At 43.3% G+C, this 17,831-nt stretch overlaps 1 protein-coding gene across 1 annotated transcript in view; it reads left to right on the top strand.

Moving 5' to 3' along the window:
• Positions 1 to 16,635: 16,635 nt before the first annotated feature.
• Positions 16,636 to 17,831, top strand: part of ATP10A (ATPase phospholipid transporting 10A (putative)) — a gene marked incomplete at its 5' end in the record, with an annotated part of 107,718 nt that continues 106,522 nt past the window's right edge. The window contains one exon of the mRNA XM_080809662.1: positions 16,636 to 16,911. Within this exon, the coding sequence (XP_080665788.1) occupies positions 16,636 to 16,911 (276 nt within the window). The remainder of the gene's footprint in view (positions 16,912 to 17,831) is intronic.

Below are 17,831 nucleotides of genomic sequence, written 5' to 3'. Positions count from 1 at the left end.
ACTAATAACAGGAGTGATATGGATAACAGCACATTGCTGAAGCCAAAATCATAAATCTAATTCAGTGGCATTTGGATTCTCAAAGACATAAGCAGAAGTCCAAAAACATTAAAATGATATTTTGTTCTTATTCACAAATCCTTTCAATCCCAAATCACTAGGGTGGATTGAGGGAAGAGTCTGTTATTCCGTATCTCTGTAGACTGCAGCAAAGGCCCAAAGTCATCAATATTTCCGTATTTAAAATTTACAATTCCGTGTTCAGATTAGACCAGAGATAAGAGGTTGGCGTAAATCTTTCCCAATTGTGGACCTGTGTGACAGTCATCTGTCTTGTGGGGTGGGCTCAGGTATACGACTGATTTGGTTCTGATTGGCGGGAAACTCCTGGCTGATGCAGTTCCTCAGAGGGGCATGCTTCTTATCTTTGTGTATTTGTGAAGTGGCAGAAGGCACTTTGTATGTAACCAGTTGTATCCTGCTCAGTTTTCCAAAGAAGAGAAGAGAAATGTTTTGTTTTGTTTCTTTCTCAACTGAGTTATCTTTTTTGTTGTTGTTTTGTTTTGTTTGTTTGTTTTTGAGAGAGAGAGAGCATGAGTGAGCTTGCTTGGGGCATGGAGTTGAGGGGAAGGGGCAGAGGGGGAGATAGAATCCCAAGCAGGCTCCATGCCTAGCATGGAGCCCAAAGCAGGGCTCGATCTCACAATCCTGAGATCATGACCTGAGCCAAAATAAAGAGTCGGACACTTAACCAACTGAGCCACCCAGGAGCTCCTGTTTTGTTTTTTTCTAAATAAAGACTGGCAAAAACATACACAGTTTAGCATTCCCATTTCTCAGCATTTTTCCCCCCTAATAATCTAAAATTGGAAAGTGAGGGTTACTTTAGTTTTTGAGTAGGTCTCTTGACTTCTCCTTGTGAGCTTTGGAACACTGACTTCACGCCATCTGGCCCACTCAGTATCTTCATCTTTAAAATGGGAATGTCACCTCCTCGGGGGCACTGCAGAAAAGGGATAGAAATAGTGACTCTGCAGAGGCCTTCGTGGGGACTGGCTTGCATGGTGTGCAGGGGATGATCAGCATGGCCAGTCTTACCATATTTTTACCCAAGGCAGAAAGCAAAGAGCTCACCATTCCTTCTAAATTCCAGCATTGTTGATCGTTGTCAGAAAATTATTGGGTGAAATCATTTTCCCCAGGTTACTGCTGCCATCACTGCTTTACTAGGGAGTATTGGGATTTGGCTCTCAAGCTGTGAATCCCAAAGATGTCTTATGTCACCACACAAACTGCAACCAAAGGAATTATGTCATCATAGCCTAGTTTGATCTATACTTTAGTATTCCTTCTGTTCTAGGAGCTATGTCTCCAAGAAAAGCAGTGCTTATTTTGAGGTCTTTCACAGACTATGCTTTGTGGCCTGTCATAATTGAAGGACATTTGTAATATGTTTTGGAGAAATGTTATTGTACTGATTCTCTTAGAAATGCTTAATACAGAGAAAAGTTGCCTGCCTGATTTCTAGTTCTGTGTAGGAGGGAGAAACCCAGGGTTGTGTGGGTCAGAGACTGATCTGGAGGTAAAGGCCATTCAGTAAGCCTTAGGAAGACTTCCCAGGGATGCACTGAGAGACAGTTTGGGCTACACACACCCAGTATGTCATGGCCATTGAGTAAGAAAACTCTTCTTCTGCTTCTCTGGTTTTTAGTCCCTTCGGAATATCAAATGAGAGGGAGGGATCTTGTCATCAATGAAACCTTTTCCCCTTCAAATTCTGATTCAGAGGAAGCAGGGGACTCTGGGGAAAATGGTGGCCTGCATACAAACCCTTTCCCCCTACAACCTCACAACCCCCTGGGGCCTACGTCTCCTTGCATCTGGAGCAGTCTTGAGTCCATCTGGGTCCTGGGGAGCACTGGTGCAGCTTCCCCACTATGGGCTGCGAGCACGGGAGAACACCATGGGAGAGTCCTGAGGTAGGTCCCCACAGAGCAGAGTATCTTGGAAAACACCTGGGCCGACAGAAGTCTTTTCCCTTCAGTGAGGAAGGTGACTGTCAGTGTATGCAAGGCTAACCAGATGCCCTGGTCCCTGGTATCTTTCTTGCTCTTGGGGCTGGAAGAGATTGCCAGGGAGGGCTGGGTGAAGGAACCCCGCTGAGCTGGGGAGCTACTTCACCTTCCACAGGAGGGGACTTGCCATCACTTTAGAAAGCAGAGCGGAACCAAGGTGTGCTAACCAAGTATGGTAACCATTCCACCAAAGGGGCCTGGCCACGGGGGAGGGGAAGATGGTCTGAATGAGAGAAATCCAGCAGGGGGGTGGGGAGACTTGTAGCCACACAAAGAACTGCTCACAGTAATTGAAGCCACTGAGCATACCACGAAGGGAAGTGGGGACGATCAGCTAATGAAAATAGGAACAAAAACTGTAAAATACCTCAGAATAAATTTAAAAAGAAAGGCTCAAACCCTTCTTGAAGAAAAGTGTAGTATCTTTCTGAAGGATGTCAGCAAGCACTAGGCGGTGAAAAGCTTCCGGCGTCCCTGGGTGGGAGAGTGAATGCTGTCTTAATCCCAGTTCTCCTAAGAAGAATATGCCTGTGTGTGGTACGATTCTGCCTAGAAGGCTCTCTTGGAATTGAATAAAACTGATTAAAAGTGTATAATGCTCCAGGGTAGCCAAGACATGTTTTAAAAGATGAAGAAAGGACTTTGTACCAGTTAGCGGAACCAGGGCTACAGCATAAGGTGAACATGGCTCACAGGTGCCCTGCAGAGTAAGGACAGGAACCCACCCAGCAGTCACGCCAGTTGCTGGGCCGGCTGCCCTGGGGCGGCTTTTCTCCAGAGAGGGGCACCCAGTGCTGGAGCTGATCCGATATACACTGTGCCATCTAACCAGTGGTACCACAGTGGACATGAAAAATGACAAGCTGATTGCCTGAACATGGTAGATAAACCATGATATTGTCTGTGAGAATTTTAGAGTAGGTATTTAAGTTCCTTGGGAAAACGATTATTTAATAAATAGTGTTTATACAGTCGGCTATGTGGAGGAAACAACATTGGACCCTTTAGCTGTGCCTTATAACAATGAGTATCAGTTGGTCTGAACATTAAAATATGAAGAGAACTCTGTACTCTTCCCCATTGCTCCCCCTCAAAAAAAAAAAAAAAAGAAAAAAGAAGGAAGCTACAGCGACAGACCAGGGGCACAGGAGACTTTCTTAGCCAGGCCTAGAAAGGCCAGGCGTATTTAACTAAATAAAAATGTTAACTATTATATGACAAAATATGCCACAAAATAAACATTATAAAACCTTAATTCTTGAGAGAAAAAAATGTTTTCAAGGCAGAAGACAGAAAAGAGATTAATATTTTTAACATGAAAGTTCTCACAATGAAGTTGTCAAGAAGGAAGCAAAAAATACAATAGGAAAAAATGAAGGGAACGTAGGCGTCAGTTTCCAGAAGAACAAGTCAGTTGGCCTGAGAGTCAGGGAGATGCAGATAGGAAGCTAAAGTGTCCTGTCCTGCCTATCAAACTGGCAGGGAGATTTTGAAGAGAGAAAGAAGCAGCTATTGCTTACAGAAGTAAGGGGGCTGGTGCTCTTAGATACCAGTGGAGAAATGGGAATTGTTGCAACCTTTTCGGAAAAATTATTAAAAACACAGGACCTCTCTCAGCTTTAGGACATTGCCTGCAAGAATGTGTGTCTTATGAATTCTGCCCATTTTCTGAAAATATCATACCAACAAGTGAATTAATGTAGAAGAAATTACCTTGACAACTTAAAGTGTCCCCGAAGTGTTTATTACGTGCTCGAATGGCAGTAATAGTTATTATTGAGATGATTAATCTGATCCCTTGGTCTTGATGTCTATGGAGCTATTTTGGGAATGTCCCATGAAATTCAGGAAAGACTGCAGTAGAAATGATTTGTCCAAAAAAAAAAAAAAAAAAAAAAAAAAAGTTTTATGTTGAAACTCACCAGGGGGTTTCTAAGTGATCTTGTTTTAGGGTATCATTTTGCAGTCACAAGCTAGTACATTTCCTAGGAAAAACTGTTTCTTCTGGATAAGCAGTATTGCATTGTAGCAAATAATTGTGTGGTCCCAGCATAGTACAGTGTAGGCTGAGAAAATGCATCTCTCTCATATTCATTCTAAAGAAGCCTGAGGTCCTTTTTATATGGGAGAGTTCTGTGAGGGCAGCCTTCAGCACTTTCTGACTTTATCTCAAAGGCGTCAATATTTTTCTTCCTCTTGACTCATTTGTGCAGTCTCCTCCATGCACACATGTGCTACTACACATATCTGGAGCATTTCTTACTGTACATGTAGCTTTTAGGAGATATCTGGAATAAGATAATAAATGTATTTTCAGAAAATATATCTGATGCATATGGGTTAAACTACCGTACTTTTGGTAACTTTGCTATCACAAGATTCACTGCAGAAAAATCACTCCCAAGTATCTTCTCTCACTGCCTCTGACTTTCAGAAGCCATTAGTATGTCTCACCATAGGAGCAGATGTTTCAATTTAGGGTGGAAAGAAGACACATTCTGGATGTTGCACAACATATTTGGGTCAAGTTCCTGCAGCAGATTTTGCCATTTCTGTTTCAGTGCTGAGTTCTCATGTATATGATTTTTAAAATATGTTGGGCCTGTAAATGTTTACTTAATAATCCATTTCCAGAATGTTTGTCCCAGGTGCTTCGAAGCAATGCTTCTCAACCTGGGATGATTTCATCCCCCAGGAGGCATTTGGCAACGTCTGGAGCCATATCTGGCTGTGACAGCTTGTGGGGAGAGACACACTGCTGCCATTTCTTGGGTGGAGACCAGGGTTGCTGCAAAGCGAGATGGTAGCCCTCTATGATATAGAATTATCTGGCCCAAATATCATTTGTGCTGAGGTTGAGAAACCCTGCTTTAAAGCCACTGTCTCTCATTTTGGACTCTCTACTTCTGCCTGTTGTGTAATGAGGGTTTATTGAATTTGGGGTAATTTTAGAGTCTCAATGGATCTTTTTAAAGTGCTGTGAGAATTTCCCGTCTCTGTCTCTCTCTCTGTGTTCTGCACACATGCCTTCATTTGTTTACAATGTGAAAAATAAATTCCATGAAGGATTTTTGTATCCCCAAGGCATTAGGGCTTGGCACTGATGATTATTCTACGAGGTTCTTGGATCTCTTGCTGTGAACCTCCCATTTAGGGCTTGCCTCGCTGTGTCCTTGTTTCTCCTTCATTCTGTTTGCTTAAAATGTGTTGTGCAGCTCTCCCTTTCCTAGGCCCGGGGAGTTCTAAATCCTGCCCAGGCTGGGGAGGCCTCAGTCTAGTTGGTTGACATGTTCAGTTCATTCTGTGGTCTTCCTTTTTTCTTAAAAGTGTGTTCTGTAGACCTTTCTAGATACTTTACCTTTGGACCTAGCTCAACCTTGAACTATTCAAGAGGAGAAGATGATGCATTCACCTCTCTTGTCTGTAAGGCACAAAGCTTCCAGAAATTTCTACCAATTCTGGTTTTGTTGGTTTAATAAATGAAACACAACTTTAGTTGCAACATGCCTGTCTCCACCATGGAATGTTTTACCAACAGGAAATGTGTGTGACAAGCTGACATACCAAAATCAATTTGATGTTTAGAAAAGAACTTTCTTTTTACAGGGATTAATTGCTCTGTGCCAATGAAACAGTATAGAATGGTGTTAAGCATGTAATCTAATTTTCAATATGTTTCTACCCATCTGGGTACTCTGTTTCCCTTAACTGCTATGAATAACCATACCTTCTAAGTTAAGAAAACAAAATAGCAGCTCTCGCTGTAAGTCCAAACCATGAATCAAATGTAAGGTTTAACTTGTTGGTCACTTGTAGCATTTCTGATTTTATTAGTCAAAATCAGACACTTGCTTCAAAAATAATAGTAGGAAAAAATCATGCCCCCCCCCCCAAAAAAGGAAAGTGATGTCAAAATAGAGACTGTAGCCTATTTTGAGAGGTCCTTGGGGATAGTCTGATGCCCACCTGGGGAGCAGGAAGCCTGTGGGACCAGAATAAAGGCTGCTGGGGGTTAGATGTGAATAGTTTCTGTGGGAAGACAGACCCCCATTTATAGACCAGGAACCTGAGGTGCTGAAGTTCAGGCTCCGGAACCCCAAGCCCTCTCTTTCCCCTGTACCTCTTAGTAGAAGGTGAGTCATTAACTTGGCAAGAAAGTCCCTGTGCTGGGGCTTCTAACCCTCAGTGGGAGCACTGGCCAGATGTGAGACATCATCTGTTTTTATTGATCATTCCAGAGCCAGCTGCTTAGATTGTGTATAAATATTCTCTGGGGGAGGGAGTTTTCAGGAAAGGGTGGGGCAGCTTTGCACAGAAGTGACCTGTAAGATGCCTGTGCTAGGGGAGCTGCTGTATTTGAAGATGAGCAGTTTGGTCTGTAGCCTTGTCTCCCACAGGGCCCCATGTGCCCAACCCAAGTTGGGAGCACTTGTCAAAGCTATCAGGTCATCCTGAAGCCGTGTGAAAAAACTGTTCTCCTGCCTCAGTGACAACCCACCAACTGCCCTTCGGTCCCAGAGGGGTCTCCCCAGTCAGAGGCCCAAGGTGGGTGGTGTCCTTCAGGGTGCCAAAGCTCAGAGGCTCTTGGCCACAGGTGGTCTCAGTTAGTGACGAGCTCATCTCTCAATCTGCCAAGGCCCATTTAGGGCGTGCTTCCCAGTTTGTAGCAGAGACCACAATTTTGTGACTTCTAACCATGGCTGTTCTGGTTGTTTGCAAATAGGCAGGTGTTTAGGCAACGGACAGAGATTTGTTATTCTGTGTCTGTGTCAAACACTGCATAGGCCTGGAACTGTCTGCCTTTCCACTCTTATTCAAGCCTAGCTGTATTTTATTTTCAGACCACATTGGTATCCGGGCTGCATAATTTAAAAGGAAAAAATATAGGTTTTTGGCTTGGAATTTTGCAAAGTTTTCACCAGTCAACTCCTTTAGGAGTTCTAGTTGTTCCTCTTTTAAGCCACCAGATCAGATGTGCTTTCAAAACCAGATGTCTGGGAGGATTCATGGTCCCTGGTGCTTTGTCTGTTTTCCTGGCTTGTGACTTTGGGTAGGTCATTCCACCTCTGTTTCTATATCTGTAAATGGGAATATAATGTTAGGATTATGTGAGGACTCACTGAGATAATGGATATAAAGGATATAAAATGCTCTGCACATTTCCTGGTTCATAATGAGTGGTGTTGAGGGAAGTTGTATTTATTATTCTTTTGTTATTATTAAGATAATGATGACTCCAAACTGACAGGGTTTGGTGTCTAGACCTCTAGCTGGTGTTGGCTGAAAGACTTGTCCTCAGACAGGAGGTCCATTTCTAGACAACATCTCTTAGTCTTTCCAAAGACTGAACTCTCACTTGAGCTTCGCATGAAATGTGCTCCAGTGGTGAATAAGTCTGAACGGTGACAAAGTACCAGGACTGTTTGGAAAGGCGACCTTTGATCTTAGTGGAAGTGCCATTTTAGGTCTGTGCCATAAACGTTGCCTTTTAAAAAAAATGAAAATATGGCAATGGAAGGCATGGCACTCTGGATTCCTGTCCAGCTACCATGCTGGCTTCCCTGCCTCATCACTTACCTACCCTTCATGGTCCCCATTTTCAACCCTCATCACTTGTTTCCTTCTATGAAGATAGTAGAAGGTGTAAAAAAAAAAAAAAAAGATAATAGAAGGTGATATCTCTGGTAATCTCAGTGATGGTATCTACAGTAGGGGACTGGTCACCTCCATGCCATGAGCTCCAAGTTCCTCTTTTTATTTGCCTTTGTCTTTGAAGCTGTCAAAGAGATTACAATTGGACTCTGTTCCTTCCCACAGTGGACCCACTTCTGGGTAAGGTCAGTAACATCCACATTCTAGCTACACATGCCAATTCATTCATTCATTCGTTCATTCATTTATATTCAATTAACATATAGCTTATTATTAGTTTCAGAGGTAGAGCTCAGTGATTCATCAATCTTATATAATACTCAGTGCTCATTACATCACGTGTCTTCCTTAATGTCCATCACCCAGTTATTCCGTCCCCTCACCGCCACCTCTCCAGGAACCCTTAGTTTGTTTCCTATGATTAAGAGTCTTTTATGGTTTGTCTCCCTCTTTGAGAGGGAGACATTGGGGTGTTTAGAGCATAGCCGTATTTTATGGCTTTGGATCACTGCATTTGTATCTTTGGGGTAAATACCCAGTAGTGCGAATTGCTGGTAGTATATCTATTTTCAACTTTTTGAGGAAACTCATAGTGTTTTCCAGAATGGTTGCAACTCCTTTCTCTGCATCCTTGCCAATATTTGTTGTTTTCTGACTTGTTAATTTTAGTCATTCTGACTGGTGTGAGGTGGTATCTCATTGTGGTTTTGATTTGTATTTCCCTGATGCTGAGTGACGTTGAACATTTTTTCATGTGTCTGTTGGTCATTTTATGTCGCCTTTGGAGAAATGTCTGTTTATCACATGCCCATTTTCATCTAATCATTCGCGGTGGGTGTCTAGTCACATTGACTATATAGTCAAACTTCCATGCCCATCTTTTCTTCCTGTTTCTATTTCTGAATCTCAGGATCTCTCTTTTTTCTGAAGATTTTTATTTTTTTATTTGAGAGAGAGATAGTGAGAGAGAGAGCACATAGGGAGAGTGAGAGGAAGAAGCAGACTCCTGCTGAGCAGAGAGATCCATGTGGGGCTCGATTCCAGGATCCTGAGATCATGACCTGAGCCAAAGGCAGATGCTTAACCCACTGAGCCACCCAGATGTCCCTCCTGATCTCTTTTGATCCATCTTTTGATTCACCTCTGCCTTATCTTTGATTTGGGCACTGCCTTCCTAGTCTCTGCCTAAATTCCACCCTTTTGTGTAAGTAGTCCTCTTGAGGTAGCAAGGGGTATGGCTTAGGCTAAGATCCTGTTCATCCCTGGGGTGCCTGAATGACTCAGTCAGTGAAGTGTCTGACTTTGGCTCAGGTCATGATCTCAGGGTTCTGGGATCCAGCCTGGCCTCTAGTCCCATGTCGGGTTCTACACTCAGCAGGGAGTCTGCTTGTCCTTCTGCCTGTCCCCGCAATTTGTACTCTCTCTCTCTCTGTCTCTCTCTCAAGTTTTAAAAACTTAAAAAAGAAAAAAAAAAAAAAAGAAAGAAAATTCTTTTCATCCTTGAGGATCTAAATCCAGATATCCCCTTTTCTAGGAATCAGTCCCCAACTCCCTAACCAAAACAAATGCTCTTCCTTTCGGCATTAAATTGTACTTAAAAACTGTAGTGCTCAAAACTTAAAAACAAACAAAAAACCCCACAACCTTGCATCTCTTCTCTTTCTTACTTTCTTGCTCATCCCTACCCAAGATACTCCTTTGTGGATTAGTCTTATTAGAGGAGAGACACTTTTAAAGGAGAGGAGAAAGCAAGGGGGGCAAGTGAGATGTGCCTCTGTTAACCTGTCCACCCCCATTCCACCAGGCGAGCAGGGTGTGGGTGTGGTGAATGGTGGGAGGGCAGGAGTGGGGTTCCCATGTGTTGTTGTGAAAATAATTTGACAATGAATTAAAACTGACATTTTTACAACATAGGAATGTGTATAATAATATATGGCCACAGGAAGTTGTTAGATAATGTAAGGGTAAGAAAATCGAATGTTTACACGTTACAGGCATTTTGAACTTTTCATTCATCTTGTCAGATACCAAAAAGAGAAGAGGCAAGCATCTCCAACTGTAAGATGCCCTGGAAGCTGGCAGGTGGCAGCTCCAGGCACGTGGCCCCGTGTTCTGTGGGCAGCGTGGTCCTGAAACGGCTGCTGCTACTCTGTGTTGATTACAGTGTCACAGAACTTGAATGATCATGTCATGTGACATGACATGAGGAGTAACGTGTGTGTGGAGCCAGCAGTGAGTTTGCCTCTTTCTGCAGCCTGGGAGAACCCTTAAATAAAACAGAATGAGTTCATTCATAAATTCAGAGACTAGGTTGGAGATCAGTGGTGATCCAATGATTGTTGTGACTCTCCTTGTACAAGGAGTGGCTGTAGGTCACCAAGGATGTTGACTGGTTGTGGCAAATTCAATCTGTTGTCACCTTTAAAAAAAAAAAATGCTCTGTTACTGTTAGGGAAAATTATAGCCAGTAACTTAAGTGAAAATCTCCTGGAAAACAACGTATTAAAGGTGAAAGTATGATTCCTTCATTTTTTGCAAAGCCTTTTTTTTTTAACTTGATCAAATTTGTTTGGTTTTATGAAATAGATCCGCCTTTACTACATTGGAGAGATTTATAAATACATCATTGAAAACTCTGAACCATGGCAGAGACACCTTAAACACTGGAGGGGTCAGGGGTCAGTGAGGCTGCAATGGGTGAAGATTCTGATGCTTTCAAAAAATAAAACCTAAACAAGGTGTTTTAGAACAGTATGTCCTGAACCTGTATTCATGAAGAAGAGCTATGTGAAAGTAATAGAGATCTCCAGGGAAAACATGCTTTCAACTACTTAAAGTAATTCCTGTAAATTCTGTAAGTCAGCTACCTCCTCTTAAGGAATTATTTACTAAAGAACCTTAAAAACCTAACTTGTACCAATAAATAGTTTAACTCAGCCTAAACATTAAATAACCAAAAATGATGAATTAAGGGATCTTAACATTTTATTCTAATTTTAGTAATACAAAGACTGCTTGTCTTTAAATAAAATTGGTCACTCGTCGTCCTCATGTTTCCTTATTCTTTCGCCTCTCATTGTGTTGTTTTGAACCAAAAGAAGTGTCGGATGAGAACTGCAAAGCTCAGCACGACTAATTATAAAATGTTAGTAGTAGATTTTCCCAGAAGAGGAGATCTATTAATCTCAAAAGGCTCACATTAGCCTCAGAACAGATTTTCTAAAATCATCTATGTAACATTCTCACTGTTTAGCTGAGGAAACAGCAGTCCCCAAAGTGAGGTGGTCGATGCAGAAAACAAAACAAAAAAAAACCCCAGAAAACAAACAAAAACAAAAACAGTGCCAGGACTTTTTAAGAAAAGACTCGCTTTTGTCTATGGCTTCTTATGTGGTCCTTTTAAATATAAGACATCTTTATCAATCTACCTCCCCCCTTTTGCCCTCATTTTGAAAGAATCATACTTTTTTCACTTATGACCTTTGAAATCTTCGTTCAGCCGTCTTGAGTTCAGACCTTTCAGGAATTATGAGCAGGGATTTGCAGCTAATTAGAAGAGCCAGTTGTCATTCCTGTGGTGCAATCATGCACCATCTTTGTAATTATTTATAGCCACTATTTCAAGACTGCACATTCTCAGGGTTTCCCCACATTTTAAAGATTTTACTGATTTATTTTAGAGAGAGAGAAAACGGGTGAGTGGGGGAAGGGGCAGAAAGAGAGAGAGAACCTCAGGCCGATTCCCCGCTGAGCACGCAGCCCGATGTGGGCTTGATCCATCTGAGAACAGAGATTCTAGGGGCTTGATCCATCTGAGAACAGAGATTATGACCTGAGCCAAAATCAAGAATCAGATACTCAGCCAGCTGAGCCACCCAGGCGCCCCAGGGTTTCCCCACATTTTAATATGTTACTCATAACCTCTGATGGGCTTCCACTTTGTGGGCGTTTGGATTTTAACCAGTCTTGCTCTGCATTCCTTTCTTGTGAAGTAGTGTTTTCCTTAAGTGTGCAGGTTATAAAACTGCGTAACTGCAGGTAGAATCTTTAGTTTGTTACACTGTAGAAGATTGAGCTGCCAGGAGGAGAAGCATCTACTGCCTGCTGTGTGGAAGATGGAAATGGTTCATATTAATTCTTTATTGCTATGCAACAAATCCTTGCAATCTCAGCAATTAAAAACAATGTTGCAACAACGTGGATGGACCTAGAGGGTATTATGCTAAATTAACAAGTCAGAGAAAGACAAATACTGTATGATCTCACTTAAATGTGGAATCTGAAGAACAAAACAAATGTACAAACAAAACAAAACAGAAACCAGAAACAGATTCATAGTTACAGAGAATAAACCGTTGGTTACCAGAGTGGGGCGGGGTTGGGTGGCAGGGGAAATCAGTGAAGAGGATTAAAAGGTATAAACTTCCTGTTATAAATGAAATAGGTCGTGGGTATGTAATGTACAGCATAGGGAATATAGTCAATAATACTGTAATAACTTTCTGTGTTGACAGATGGTAATTACACTTATCATGGGGATCATTTTGTAATGTATAAATATATCGAATCACCATGATGTACACGTGAAACTAATGGGATTTTGTTTGTCAAAAAGAGGAATGCAGATGTATTAACTTAGTTTCTGAGCGTCAGGGATGCAGGAATGGGTTGGCTGGGTCCTCTGCCCAAAGTCTCACCAGGCTACAGTTGAGGTGTAGGCTGGGGCTGTGGTCTTGTCTTAGGCTTGGGTCCTCTTCCAGGCTCTTGTAGGATCTTGGTATAATTCAGCTCCAGTAGGTAGGACTGAGACCACGTGTTCTCAGCCTGGCCATGTGGCCACTTTCAGCATCTGACTTCCTGTCTCTGGCCTTAGAGTCAGATTTATGGGACTCCCGTGGCTCTGTGATCCACCCAGATGGTCTCTCTGTTGACTGGCTCGCAGTCTGCTGATTGGTCACCCTAGTTACATCAGCGGGAATGATTTCCACCACATTCACAGTCCCTGCGTCACTCAGGGGAACTGGCAGGAGTGTGTACACCAGGACTGAGCTGGGGATCTTGGGGCTATCTCAGAATCCTATTGGCGCATGGGATGGCTGGCACCTGTCCTTAGGAGAAATATTCTGTGGAAAAAATTGAATAGTACTACTTCCTAATTGCTGTGAAGGAATCAAGAGTATTGAGGACTTAGAGATGTCAAACCTTGCCACTGTAAAAAAATATAAGCCATGTATCTCAGGAGAGTACTACGTTCCTGGAGAAGGTCGGCCTCGGCCTGGTTGGGGTTGGAGTTGGCAGGAAGGCCACAGGGCACTGTGCACTCCTGAGATTTTTGCCATGGAGAGGGAGGGGTCACACATTCTATCCACCCTGAGCTGTGTCCATACTGACCTGAGGAAATAGAAGGCAGTTCTAAATCGTTTACCTGCTGCGTAGAAAAGCCTGAAGAAGAGTGTAATTACGAGGTGAGTGTTACATAGAATTGTGTCAGAGAGATTTATTTCTGTCTTCTCTGCAGTGTTTTCCTGTGCACAGACGTGTGGGGAAGCATGGGACACATGCCTGCGGATAAATCCCCTGGCGCCGTGCCCTCCACTACCTGCTTCCTCTGCTGCCCCTCCTTCTCTGTCACGGTGGCCTGGGAGCCAGTCCTTCCAGCAAGAGTCATGGGAATTGCAGTTACTAGGTGTGGGTCTGCTCAGGCAGCCATAACAAAGCCCCACAGACCAAGTGGCTTAAACAAGTCAATTGTCTCTCAGTTTTGGAGTCTGCAAGTCCCAGATCATGGTGCTGGCAGGATTAGCTTCTCTGGAGGCCTTTCTCTTTGGCTTGCAGATGGTTGTCTTCTCTCTGTGACCACACATAGCCTTTCCTCTCTGTGCACGCATCCCTGGTGTCTCTTCTTCTAAGGGCATCAGTAGGGATGCCTGGGTGGCTCAGTCTGTTAAGCGGCTGCCTTCAGCTCAGGTCGTGATCTGAGTCCAGCATTGGTCTCCTTGGTTGGCGGGGAGACTGCTTCTCCCTCTGCCTGCCGCTCCCCCTGCTTGTGCTCTCTCTCTCTGACAAATAAATAAAAGTAAAATCTTAAAAAAAAAAAAAAAAAAAGGTCATCAGTCATACTGGATTAGCACCATGCCCTGTGACCTCATTTCAACTTAAGACCCTGTGTCCAAATACATTTGCTGGGAAAAAATAGGTGTTAGACCCTCCTCATGAGAAAAAGGGCCTCTCATATATAACGTATGTGTCATGTGTAATATGTATTACATATGCATATATATGTGAATATGTACAGTATATATGATATATTTAACATAATATCATATGATAAAGATAAGAGAAAAGTAGCAGGGACATTGCAGGGGTTGGTGTTGGGTTCAGACTCGGCTAGGTTGTTTCAGCTGGAAATTATCTATGGGACTGTGGGGCTTTGATGGGGAATCTTTGGTCTGTTGATGTGTCGAAGGGGTTCCATCATGCGGCTCTCCTTTCACAGATGACTCCCAGGTTTGGGTTTTCAAGGACCCATCCTGCTGCTGGAATTCCTGCGAGCTGCAGGGCCTTTTCACAGAAGCCAGCACTCAGGCATCCTGGAGCCACTGAGCTCCTGCTTCCTTTGCTTCCCATGGCTCACGTGGGTCCTCTCACTGGGACTGTCGGCAGGGATCTCCTGACCCAGCGCTTGCAGTCTGCAGGCTCCCTGGGGGCTGTAAGGGGTGCCGTGGGGGGATCTCCTTCGAGGCTCAAGGCCACCATCAACCTAAGTTACTTTTTAAAAACAGCGCTCCGATGGAGTGGGCAAGCTAACGTTTTAAGATTCCAAGGCAGAAGGAAACTGATTTCATGTTCGATGAGTTCTATAAATGGAATGTAGTTAAGATAAACCGAACACAGACAGCTCTGCTCTTCTCCTTGTCCTCCCCTTCCTGTGCCTGTCCCAGGGCAAGTCTGGGACCACCAGTCTGCTGTCACAAACGAAGGCTGTCCACTCTGAGTGCATGCTGCTCTCTTTATTGACTACATGGTGACTGCGCTTTTGGAAACTTTCTTCTGGAAGAAGATTGGCTCTTTCAGATTTCTCCATACTTTCTGTGGGGACTCAACAAATGGTCATGATAACGAAGAGGGGCTAAGCAGCTGATGCTTGCAATGATCATAAAGTCAAGGTTTGACCTTTAGAAAAGGAAACGGGAACATTTTTAAATGGTGTTTCATCTGTCACACATCAAGGCTATCTGTCCACAGGGAAGAGGTCAGACTGGTGTTGAGCCAGCAGGAGGCTCAGGTGACTGACAGTTCTGTGCCTTATCTCAGGGCCCGCTGACCTCGCGCTGGAGGCTGATGGGACCTTACCACAACTCTTGAAGCAGTCTTGAAGAACACCCTGGCCTTGCGGGGAGTGTTGTGTTGTCCCAGGAAGAATATTTTTGCTCACTTTGAGGGCTTGATTCTACCGTCCCCAAAGGTTGCTATCCAGTGTTTTGGTCTTGCCTTGCATTACTTTTGAGTACAGAGCTATACCTGATTTGTCTTTGTTGGTCTTATTTTATGGTGGCCAAGCTGTGCGTTGCGTGTCATTGGTTTGGTGGTCTTGAATTAGAACAAGAAAGCAGAGGCTTAAAATGGAAGGGGATACTTGTTTCTTCCCATCTGGGGCAACTGACGGCTAGGAGTTCTTGGACGTTTGCCTTGGGTTTCCTTAAATCCACAGTGTGGAATTAAATAGATGGGTAAAACTCTCAATACTTCTTCCAAAGTTCAGAAGTCATTTAGATGTGACTGCCTGGGTCCACCTTGAGATCTGGACTTGATGTCTGAATTCAGATTCTCTGGGAGCTCAAGCAAGGAGAGGCTTTTTATTGGGCAGGAAACAGTAGGTGATGGTTAAAGTGAAATGTGTTTTAGTGTTGTTTTGTTTCCTCCTCAACACTATAACTCAAAGGATTTCTTGCTGAAATTTCTTTATAGCATATCATGTTGAGATAGTCATGTTTCTGTACTTACTTGTAAAAATGGACAAAACTGCCTTGAAGGAACTCTTAGAAATACCCTTTGTAGGATTAATTGCCCTTATTTTTAGAGTAGAAAAAAATCTAAAGAAGCAATCTACAAATACTGTTTTCATCTAAGTATTCGTTAGTAGTAACTGTTGGATGTTGAAAGCCATGTTGGGTATTGTTCTGAGTGATTGGCATGTGCTATCTACTTCTTCTTGAATGAGGTGGAGAGGATGCATCTATTATTATTTTCTTTCTGTAGATAAGAGAAGGATAGTGAGATGTAGGCAGGTTCTACTGTTTCTGAATTTGGCTGTTGTAGATACTTCATAACGGTGCATTCATACAATATTCTCCTTAGCAAAATGTCTTCAAGATTCGTCCATGTTGTAGCACGTGTGAGAATTCCCTTTCTTTTCACAGCTGAATAATATTCCCAGGGTAGCTATATATGACATTTTGCTTATCTGTTCATTTGTTGTTGTTTCCCTCATTTGGCTGTGATGACTTGTGCTTCTATGAAGATGGATGTACAAAACTCTTTATCAGTCCTTGCTTTTAATTCTTTGGGGTAGATATCTAGAAGTGGACATTTTAACCATTTGAAAGTGTATAATTCAGAGACATTTAGTGCATTTACAATGTTGTGCAACCACCACCACTACCGAGTCCCAGAACATTTCAATCAAATGGAAACCTGTACCCAATAAACAGTTTCTCCCCATTACCTTTCCTCCTGGTCACTGGCAACCACTGATCTACCTCCTATGTCCATGGATTTACCTATACTGTGTGTTTTATGTAAATGGAGTCATACGATATGGGGTCCTTATGAATATCCTTCTTAAATACTTTTTATTATGGAAATTTTTAACATATTGGAAAAATAGAAATTTTTAAAAATGAGCTGCATGTGCCAATCGCACAGATTCAGGTATGATCAACCTTCTGCCAGTCTTATTAATGGCAGTTTCTTTACCAGGGAGGAAAAGCAGTATGTGAATCGATTCTGGAAAGAAATCCGAGTGGGAGATTTTGTGCGTCTCCGCTGCAATGAGATCATCCCTGCAGACATTCTGCTGCTCTCCTCCAGTGACCCTGATGGACTGTGCCACATCGAGACTGCCAACCTGGATGGAGAGACCAACCTGAAGCGAAGGCAGGTGGTCCGTGGCTTCTCGGAGCTCGTAAGTGACCTGATACTCCCAGGGTATCCTGGACACCACGTCCATAGGGTACCTCCCATGCTAGACTTCTGGGCATCAGAGCACCTGCACTCTGCCCCCTGTGCCTCGCCCCCTCCATCAGTTCATCAGGGCAGGCCACTTTTCCTGGTAGATAGGTGTGGAACTGAGGGTCTGAGAGGACCCCTGACCCACCTGAGCCCATGACCAGCCTATGACTCTGGGGAACAGGACTCAATTTTATAACTCTGATTTCCACTGTACATTTCTGAGTTTCTCAAAACAGTATTTAAAATTACAAAGAATATTTATGACCAGCTGACTCTTGACATTTATCTAGTTGTTGTTCTAGTTTGCTAAAGGGCTACACAGCAGAAGTAATGCCCTATTCTGAGAGTGTAGCTCTGGAATGTTTTCTCCTCAAGGGTGTTTCTGAGTTTGGCATCAGATCTTCTGTATCTGAATTCTGCTTTAGAGAGCCTCAGCCACGGCTCAAAGAATGTCCAGTTGATGTGAAGCGAGAAGTAGGAAAGGAAGTGTGGTGTCTGACTGCTGGCATTCACCAACAGCCTTGTCTCCAGAAAATTCAAATCCTGTTGGGTTTCTAACCTTCTGTTCACTCTCATCTGTGCAGGTCTGTATAAAGGATGCAGGGGTCCAAATCTAGGTGTAATGAAAGTAACATGAGTTGTCAGAGATCAGGAAGTGTCCAGAGGGAGCTGGGCTAGCCTGAGCCCTATTCTCCTAACACCAGCTCTGTCCTAGGCTGCCTGTTTCAGTCATGCCTGGGAGTCTTGCTGTTGGCCTTTGAAGGGGATTTAAGAAGTGCCCAAGGAAATGAGCTCCTGCATTTCAGAAAGGATGCCACTGGGGAGTCTCTTCCTCTGTCACATATGTGTCAGTCAATGTCATACATTGGAGAT

This window comes from Martes martes (assembly GCF_963455335.1).
Source record: "Martes martes genome assembly, chromosome: 7".
In the NCBI taxonomy this organism is placed as follows: domain Eukaryota; kingdom Metazoa; phylum Chordata; class Mammalia; order Carnivora; family Mustelidae; genus Martes; species Martes martes.
Note: the sequence above shows the minus strand (reverse complement) of the source record. Positions and strands in the feature narration are given on the sequence as shown.